The sequence below is a fragment of the Pithys albifrons genome, chromosome 7 (genome assembly GCF_047495875.1).
Source record: "Pithys albifrons albifrons isolate INPA30051 chromosome 7, PitAlb_v1, whole genome shotgun sequence".
Lineage (NCBI taxonomy): Eukaryota > Metazoa > Chordata > Aves > Passeriformes > Thamnophilidae > Pithys > Pithys albifrons.
In genome coordinates, this window is record NC_092464.1 from 61,608,305 (window position 1) to 61,617,760 (window position 9,456).

The 9,456-nt window shown below is 54.4% G+C and overlaps 1 protein-coding gene across 1 annotated transcript; it reads left to right on the forward strand.

Annotated features, from left to right (window-relative positions):
• The first annotated feature begins 3,028 nt into the window (after positions 1 to 3,028).
• On the forward strand, positions 3,029 to 8,270 carry LOC139674704 (olfactory receptor 14C36-like). The gene is made up of 2 exons (XM_071561309.1): positions 3,029 to 3,046; positions 7,325 to 8,270. The coding sequence occupies exon 2, from the start codon at positions 7,347 to 7,349 to the stop codon at positions 8,268 to 8,270; it is 924 nt and encodes a 307-aa protein (XP_071417410.1). The 5' UTR covers positions 3,029 to 3,046; positions 7,325 to 7,346.
• The last annotated feature ends 1,186 nt before the right edge of the window (positions 8,271 to 9,456 follow it).

The following is a 9,456-nucleotide window of genomic DNA, read 5'->3' on the forward strand; positions in this document are numbered from 1 at the left end:
TATGTTTTGTGAGGTCCACCTTGAAATTTTCCTCCTCAACTAAACTAGGAAACAACTCCAATTAGCTGTAGAAGTCTTGAATACCTGCAGACAATAAAAGAAATGTAAAGAAGTTGTTATTTGAATGATCACCACAGTGTACTTGGAGCTGCATCCATGGTCCTGAGGTGCTGACAGAAAACTGAAGAAGCTGCTCAAGAAGTCAGAAGCCAAACTCCAAGTCCCTTGAAGCATCAATGGCCCCACTGAGGGCAGGCACTGACAAAGCCTCCCCAGGGACTCCTTAGAGCAGATCCTTGGAGGCCCTGATTGCAGGGAGACAAAGGCTCTGTGCAGGCACCTGCAATGCTGAGAAAACCCTGGGCTGATTGGAGGAAGCACAAAGGCCAAGGCCTGAGCCCCAGGCCCTGGGACAGCAGGTCCTGTCCCTCACAGGTGGCTCAGGGCTGTTTGTGGGGCAGTGGGATGGGAGGGGGAGGAACAACAAATGTCCAAATCTGTGCAACCCCTCCCAGACTCCTCAGGGAGAGGTGAGGGGGAAAGAAAGTCCAAAACCTCCAAAGTAAGTTGCTTTCGGTTGTCTCAGTGGCAGAGGCACCTGCCAGAGCGCAGGGGACAAAGGCCTGGGTGCCTTTGTGCCTTCCAGCCCTGCCAGAGCCCTTGGCCATCTGTCCTGCAGCCTGTCCTGCCCTGTCCCTGCTGCTCCTCTGGCCTTGTAGGCTGCACACACCCATCCTGCTTTGCCACCAGCCCTCCCAGCAGCATTTCTGTGCCCTCACTGATGTCTCTGCACCATCTCTGGCTGTTCCCTGCAACACAAAGCCATGAGATGATCCTGACACCCTCTGGGTGACCTCTTGCACCTCAAGACTACACTTTGAATTACATTTCTTTTTCCTCACGTCCACTCTGGACCTTCCAAGTTTGACAATGTGGGTTTCATTCCCATTCCATTACCAAGAAAAGCTCCATCATGGCAGATCACCTCTGGACCCTCTCCAGTTCTTTGTCATTCCTCTACAATGGGAAACCTCACAGACAGACAGACCAGTCCAGAAGTGCTGACACCGGAGCTTAGACCAGGGAGATAACAGCTCCCTTGCCTGGGTGGCCACACTCCCCCCAAGGCAGCCCCATGGCCTGTTGTCCTTATTAACTTTGATCCTGAGTCCCTGTGTCACAGGACATCCCTCACACAGCCCAGGCCCTTCTCCTCGGGGTCACTCTAGAGCTGTTCAGGTCCCTGCCCTCATCTCTGGGTCATTGTGCCCCCAGGGCAGGACTGGCCATTTTGCCTTCTAAAACTCCAGCAGGTTTGTGTTGCCAGAGCCCAGAGCTCCTCAGGGCCCCTGAGAGGGACTCTCCGCTGGGGCAGCTCTCAGGGTGTGTGCACAGGTGGCTCAGCTGCCTCTGGGTGCCCAAGGCTGCTGCTGCCTGTCAGGGAGGTGACAGATGTGACCTGGCAGCCCCTTCCCAGCCATGGCCCCCTGGAGTTGCTGAGGCACAGCTGACTCCTCACAGCATTGCCACCCATGATGGGAAAGAAGCTGGAGAGGTGAGAAGAGCAGGGAAAAGGAGAGGGTGGGACCCCCAAAACTGATCAGGAGGTGGATGAGAATTGGGGGGATGATATGTAAGGGATGGGAGAAGAGGGAAAGAGTGAGCTGTGACCCCCAAAAAGATCTGGGGGGGGACTTGGGGATTGAAGGGAGGATGGGAATGGGAGGGAATAGGCAGAAGGGTGGAAAAGGAGGGGTGGGCTGGCAGGATGGACAGTTTCATGAGGGTCTTTGGGCAGAGTGAGCTTGGAAAAGGGGACTCAGGTGTGGCTCCCTGAGCTCCCAACCTGCTGTGGGGTGCTGGGGCTGCTGGGTGGGGAGGGGGCACTGTGGAGCAGGGGGGAGTGGAAAGCTTAGACAAAGTTGATCACAAAAGAATTACTTTTTACTAGAAATGATGAGATAAAAGATGTTAATCAAAATTATTTATTACACAATATAAATCCTAAAACTACAGTAACTATGGTATAAGACAGGACAGTGCACTGTCCTCAAGTAATTCTTGAAGCAATTCTACTAAAGCTACCAAAAAGGAAATAATTATTAATTAGCAATCGATGTAGCTCAGACAGCCCAAGGCTGCTGGGAAGATCTCTGCTCTCAGCCTCCAGGAGTGACCTTAGCTGGGGTCCCCACCCAAGGGAGGAATCTCTACACACACACCCCAGGAGGGGTTACCTGGGGAGAACCTGCCTGTGTGAAAGGGGACTGGACTTTTATAGTATAAAGGGATTGACTGACAGTCATTTGAGTCCAGTGGTTGCCTCACCATCAGGATGTTAATTAGGTGTTGAAGTCAGACCGATACATGTGCAAACAGGGCATTGTTTGCTTGAACATTCCAGCGGGGATGTCTGTTCTCTTAGCCCGGCGGGTAGACCTGTTCTCTTTCAGTTTTGTGGGTAGACCTATTTGCTCTCAGTCGGCGGGCATTTTCAAGTCTCTAGGTAGACCTGTTGTCTCTTCCCGTCCAGCGGGTACGCCTCAGCCCGACGGGTAGACCTGTTCTAAGCACGGCTAGTACTGTTCGCTCAGTGGGGCAGGTAGACCTGGTCTCTCCTAGTCCGGCGGGTTGACTTGTTCACTTTTCCAGTCCTGCGGGAAGCCTTTTTAGTCTGGTGGGATGACCTGATCACTACCTCAGTCCAGAGGGTAGACCTGTTTCACTGCGGCGGGTAGATCTGTTCTCTAAGCTCAGCCGGTAGACCTGCTGTCTCCGCCGGACTTTGCGCTTCAGCCGCTGGTTTCCGGAGCCTGGGCGTCCACGGGTAGACCTGGTAGTGGCGGCGGGCGGGTAGACCTGTTCTCTCTCACACCGCCGCCCACAGCCGCTCCCAAACCTGCTCCGGCCGCCCCGCCGGGACCGCCTTCCAACGGAGTGGGCGCTGCCAATCCAGGAACACCCCCGGGACAAGGGGAGGGGATACCCACGCTCCTCCTTTTCCTTTTCCTTTCCAGCGGTCCGAGTGCGCGCCAGGAACTCTCAGGTGAGCGGGAAAACAGGGGGGGAAAGGGGGAGAGGGGGAAAGGGGGGATGGGCCCCCCCAACTGCACAGTGCCCCGCTGCCCCCCCAAGGGCCGTGCGGGCTGTGCCATGGAACACGAGAGCCGGGATGGGCCCGGCCAAAGCCCCCAAGGGCACCAGGATGTGCCGCTCCTTGGAGCCCGCGCTGGGGCTGCCGCGGGGCGAGGCCGGAGCTGCACACAGGGACGGCAAAGGGCCCCGACAAAGTGCTGCGGGACCCCCGAGCCGAGCCCTGAATAGCCTGGGGGGGCTCGGGGGAACTGGGTTGTGTTCGGGGGGATGGTTGGGACTTGAGGGAGCCCAAAGCTGAGCCGCCAATGCCCCTTGGGGGATACTGGGGATATTGGGGGTCCCCGGGAGGTGTTCTGGGGAGTCTCAGTGTCGGTTCCTGGCAGAGCCCCTTGGTGGGTGGGGGGATGACGGGACCCCCTTGGGGGGTTGCTGTGCCTGGGTCAGGCCCTTCATTGGCAGCCCGGAGAGGGGGGACACCCTAAACCCCAAAGTGGGGAGACCAGTGAGGGGGAACTCCTGGCAGGGTTTTTTGGGGTGCTCAATGTTTGTGGTTTTTGAGTTGAATTTCGGGGGTGCAGGGGGAACACAGTACTGGAAAGAAATATTCCAGGGCGTCCCAGTGCCAAGGAAAGGGGGGTGCAGGGGCTTGAATAAGTGGGTTGAGGGGTCCAGTCAGACCCTGTGCTTAGAAAAGGGCGGTCCAGGGTTCCCCGATGTTGGGGAAAGGGGATCATGGGTTACAGAGACCCAGAATGGCCAGGAAAGGGTGTTCAAGATGTCCCCCATTGTTCAGAAAAGGGGTGCCTGGGGTCTGGGAAATGCAGGAGTGGGGGTCCTGGGAGTGAGTCCCAGAGTCAAGGAAAAGGGGGGGTGTGGGGGCAGGAAGTGGTGGGATGGCCAGGAAAGGGTGTGGAGGATAAGGGGGTCCCAGTTCTGGAAATTGGGATCAGGAAGGTGCCAAGCTGAAGGACAGGGAAAATTAGGGGTGGGGAGAGGTGGTTTGGGGGTGCAGGGGGTCTCTGTGTCCAGAAAAGGGGAGTCCAGGGGGTGCCAGGGAAAAAGAAAAAGGGAGTGTGGAGTCTGGGAGAGGTGGGATGGTGTTACAATCTGCTTGAATATCACAGAAGGAAGTTACGTTCAAAATATTTTCCCCATCAAAATTAAAACTCAAACTAAGTTCTCCGTTAATTCAAAAACCTGATTTTTTATTATCAAGAAATTGCTAAAAATTCAAAAAGAGAGGGAAATAAGAACAGTTAGAAAAACACTAAGAATACTTTTTAGAACAACAAAAGAAGAGAGTTTATCATCAAAGCCAACTATTTTTCCGTCAACTTAGTGTGTGTGGGGGGGGATAAGCGATGTTGTGTCTGTTCCTGTAGGCAGAGGTGTGGAATGCAGCTCTTGCAGTGCAGATATGATGCTCAGTCTGTGCTGCTCTCCCTTGTGCAGCAGGGCTGCTCCTCGCTCTCTGCAGAGCTCTCAGGCTCCGTGGAGCTGTCGCTCATGGGCAGCAGCGGCGCAGCCACCCCAGGCTGAACAGGGCCAGGGCTGGGTCAGCAGGAGCAGAACTGACGCAGGGAGCAAGGCAGAGCTCAGCTTTCTCCTTAGTCTGCAGGGAAGTCCATTGAGGAGATCATCCTGAGTGCCATCACACAGTCAGTGTGGGTTTGGGAAAGGCAGGTCCTGGTTGACAAACCTTATCCCTCTATGACAAAATGACCCACTGAGGAGATGAGGGAAAGGCTGTGGATGTGTCTCTCTGGAATTCAGTCAAGCCTTTGGCACCACTTCCCACAGCATCTCCTGCAGAAACTGGCTGCTCATGGCTGGGATGAGGGAACTGTTTGCACCTTCAGTAAATTTGTGGACAACACCAAGGTGGGTGTGATTGTGGGTCTGCTGGAGGGCAGGAAAGTTCTGCAGAGGCATCTGGACAAACTGGATCAATAAGACCAAGTGTCAGATCCTGACCTTGGGTCCCAACAACCCCATGGAATACTCCAGGCTGGAGGCAGAGTTGCTTGAGAGCTGCTCATCAGGAAGGGACTTGGGGGCACTGCTGGAGAGTGGCTGGATATGAGTCAGAGTGTGCCCAGGTGGGCAAGAAGGCCAAAAAGCATCTGGCCAGTGTCAGGAATAATGTGACCAGCAGGACCAGGACAGGGATTTTCCCTCTGTGCTGGGCACTGCTGAGGCCCCACCTCAAGTCCTGTGCTCAGTTCTGAGCCTCTCACTACAGAAAGGACATTGAGGGGCTGGAGCATGTCCAGAGAAGGGAATGGAGCTGGAAAAGAGTCTGGAAAACATGTTGGATGAGGAACTGGTGTTCTTGAGTCTGGAGAAGAGGAGGCTCAGGGAGGACCTCATTACTCTCTTCAAAGACCCAAAAGGAGGTCTTAGTGAGCAGGGATCTCCCTCTCTTCTGCCAAGCCCGTAGGGACGGAAAGAGAGGAAACAGACTTGACTTGCATATGTCAAGGATCAGATCAGATATTAAAAATATGTTTTTCACTGAAAGGGTGTTTATGCAATGAAATAATTAGCCCAGGGAGGTGGTGGTATCTTGAAGGGCTCAAGTGGTGTATGGATGTGACATCTTGGAATACAATTTAGGGATGATTCTAGTGGTGCTTGGATGACAGTTGGACTAGAAGACTTTGAAGGTCTCTTCCAGGCTTGATAAATCTGTGAGTCTCAGACCTGTCATCACTGCCTCCAAATTTCTGCTCAAAAAAACCCTGGGGATGTTTTCACAGTCGTGTTCCTCAGTGGGACCCATTAGCACTGCAAGAAACTTTACAGTTTGAATCTCACTTTAACTTTCCTCAGGGTCTGATGTTCAGGGACTCAGCACCAAACCCCCCAGAGAGCCATTAAATGCCCTGGGCTGTTGCTGTGCTGCTGAGCTGGGCCGGGCTCCTGGCACACAGGGAGCTCCTGGCAAGCGGGCAGAGCTGCAGAGAGACAGCTCTGCCCAGGAGCAGCTCCTGTGCACAGCCCAGCAGGGCTCAGGGCACTGCCTGCACACACTGAGGGCACAGCAGAGAAGGGACAGAGGTGAGAGGCAGCCTGGGCTGGGAGGGAACTGAGCTCTCATTAAAGGAGAAACCTCCACAGTATTTGAAAGAAGAATTCTCTGGCTATAGGAAAGTTAATCTTCCCTTCCTGCAAGGATCTCCTAAAGCTGGCACATCCCACAGCTTCCAGGATCTTTCAGAAGGACTCCCACAGTTCTTCAGTAGAGAGGAGGTGGCCATATGGCAGAGCAGGGCAGGACCTGCAGGCACCAAGGGCATACAAGAGAAGTGAGAAAGAGGTTGAAGGTGTCCTGGAGTGGGAGGACAGGTGAGAGCTCATCAGGAGAGGAATCTTCACAGCACTTTGCCAGGGTAAGTCTCTGGCTGCAGAGCACTGCAGGTGAGTTCCTGGAAGTGTCTCTTACACCTGCCAAATGCCAGCACTGACAGGACCTGTCAGGATGGCTCTCCTGGATTTCCTGGTGTGGAGCATCAGAGGCAGAGGGCAAGAAGGTTCCCTTATGGCAGGAATGGCTGTTGGGTGTGAGGGTGGGGGTGCAGCCAGGGGTGCCCAGGGCTGTCCTGCAGAGCAGGGTCCTGCAGCCCATGGCTCTGTGTGCTGGGGCAGGGTCTCTGCTGCCTGCCAGAGACAGCTCAGCATGGCCAATGAGCTCCCCATGGCCCTACAGGGAGAAGGTGTGAGTGGAAGGGGTGATCCCCTCATGGCAGGGCAGGGATGAGCAGGGCAGGGATGAGCAGGGCAGGGATGTGGGTCATGTCTCTTGACCCACAAGACTTGACCTGCAGTGCAATAAAAATTTCAGGCATTTCAGACACCCACAACCACTGGTAATTGTGGCAGGTACAACTGGGTGAACAAATACAAAGAATACCCTCAGCTGAATTCCTCAGCTGGGCAAATTGCAACCAGTAGGGCTGGAAGCTCTTTGATGTATCACGAGTACATTAATTTGAGCTCACCCTGCATTCTGAGTTCCCTCTCTCTGCAAGGCAAAAAGGACTCCTCAGGAGTCCATTACAGTGTCCCTGTTTTAGTGGCCTCATCAGCCAAGAAAACCCAGAGCTCAGGTGAGCAGGATGCAGAGAGGTCTTAAAAAGAGAGACCCTTATTGTCAAGTTGCTGTGAGAAAATGTGTTTTGCTACAATAGTCAGAGCTAACTTAGTTCTGCCTTTTCCTCCTCAACAGACAGCATTCCCCAAGGCAGCAAATGTCGAACAGCAGCTCCATCAGCCACTTCCTCCTCCTGCCATTGGCAGACACGTGGCAGCTGCAGCTCCTGCACTTGTGGCTCTTCCTGAGCATCTCCCTGGCTGCCCTCCTGGGCAACGGCCTCATCATCAGCGCCGTAGCCTGCGACCACCACCTGCACACCCCCATGCACTTCTTCCTGCTCAACCTGTCCCTCACAGACCTGGGCTCCAGCTGCACCACTGTCCCCAAAGCCATTCACAACTCCCTCTGGCACACCACAACCATCTCCTACACGGGATGTGCTGCACAGGTCTTTTTCTTTGTCTTCTTCATGTCAGCAGAGTTTGCCCTCCTCACCATCATGTGCTACGACCGCTACGTTGCCATCTGCAAACCCCTGCACTACGGGACCCTCCTGGACAGCAGAGCTTGTGCCCACATGGCAGCAGCTGCCTGGGCCAGTGGCTGTCTCTACTCTCTGCTGCACACAGCCCATACATTTTCCCTGCCCCTGTGCCAGGGCAATGCCCTGAGCCAGTTCTTCTGTGAAGAGCCCCAGATCCTCAAGCTCTCCTGTTCACACTCCTACCTCAGGAAATTTGGGATTTTTGTGGCTAGTTTTTTTTTATTTATGGGATGTTTCATTTTCATAGTTTTCTCCTATGTGCAGATCTTCAGAGCTGTGCTGAGGATCCCCTCTGAGCAGGGACGGCACAAAGCCTTTTCCACGTGCCTCCCTCACCTGGCCGTGGTCTCCCTGTTTATCAGCACTGCCTCATTTGCTTGCCTGAAGCCTCCCTCCATGTCCTCCCCATCCCTGGACCTGGTGATGGCACTTCTGTATGCGGTGCTGCCTCCAGCACTGAATCCCCTCATCTACAGCCTGAGGAACCAGGAGCTGAAGGATGCTATGAGGAAAATGATAACTAGATGCTTTTAAGCAGGAAGAGACTGCCTGCTTTGCTCTGTCAGTGACACCCAGTGCATTTCATGAGAGACCAAGTCTCTTCTCTTATATAATTTTTGTTTTTGTCCCCTTCTAACTTTGCTCTTATGAAAAAAAAAGTAACTATTAATTTTATCGCAGTTAATTAGCTACCCAGTCTTTTGTGTCCAAGGCCAAGGACTGCCCTGGGCATCCCATCAGAGGGGCCATTCCCCACCATGGATGCACCTCCCCTGGGCTGGGGCTGCACAGGGAGCTGTGGGACCAGCTGTGGGACAGTGGGGCACAAAGGGGCCATGGAATCTCTGCCAGGGATGACAGCAGGGCCAGGCAGAGACAAGGAATTCCTGGGCATGGCCTGTGCTTTGCACGTGGGACTGTGGGGAAGGCAAAGCTCCCCTGGAGTTGGTGGCTGCAGGAAAAGTCAGGAGCCAAAAGAGCCTCAGTGGCTGTGCTGGAGACCAAGTCTGAAGCAGGGAAATGCAGGGCTGCTGTGGGATGGGGAGGGGGATTTAATTCCAGCAGACACTGCTGTGGGACTGAGGGACTCCATGGCTTGTCTGCCTGAGTCTTCACTGGAAAGGTCTCTCAGGCCTCTGTGCTCAGGGAAAGCTTCAGGGAGGAGGAGAGTCCGTCTTGGCAGGAACCTCCTGCAATGGCAGAGGGACACATGGCAGTGTGTGCCCCTGCAGGGCACTGCCCTGGCCATGGCACAGGCTGGGAGCTGCCTGGCTGGGAGCAGCCCTGTAAGGCAGCTTGGGTGGGCAGGAGCTGGGCAGAAGGCAGCCATGTGCCCTGGCAGCAAGGGAGGCCAGGAGCACCCTGGGCTGTGGGACCAGCACAGCAAGGACGTGGCTTATCCTGGTTGCTGTGGCTGAGGAAAGCTGCACAAAGAGCTGTGGAGTTTAGAAATTGTATCCTCTTTAATTTTTGTGTTGTGGCCATGAAAAGGAACTTTCTGTGGGTCTAAATCTCAGCACTTTCTGGTCCTCCCAAAGAGCACAAACCTGATGAGTTGTGGTTCCCAATCCAGTGGCACTTAGATCTTGCTCCACACCCAGAGCATGTCCAGGGATGAAGGACACAGGACAGACTGTGGGGATCAGTTGCAGGGCATGGCCAGGGATTTGGGGTGGTTGTTACCCCAGGGCAGGACCCAGCACTTGGCCTTGTTGAACCT

Bases quoted from the DNA above. Each gene is read 5' to 3' on its own strand.
- LOC139674704 (XM_071561309.1), top strand. From the start codon at position 7,347: ATGTCGAACAGCAGCTCCATCAGCCACTTCCTCCTCCTGCCATTGGCA.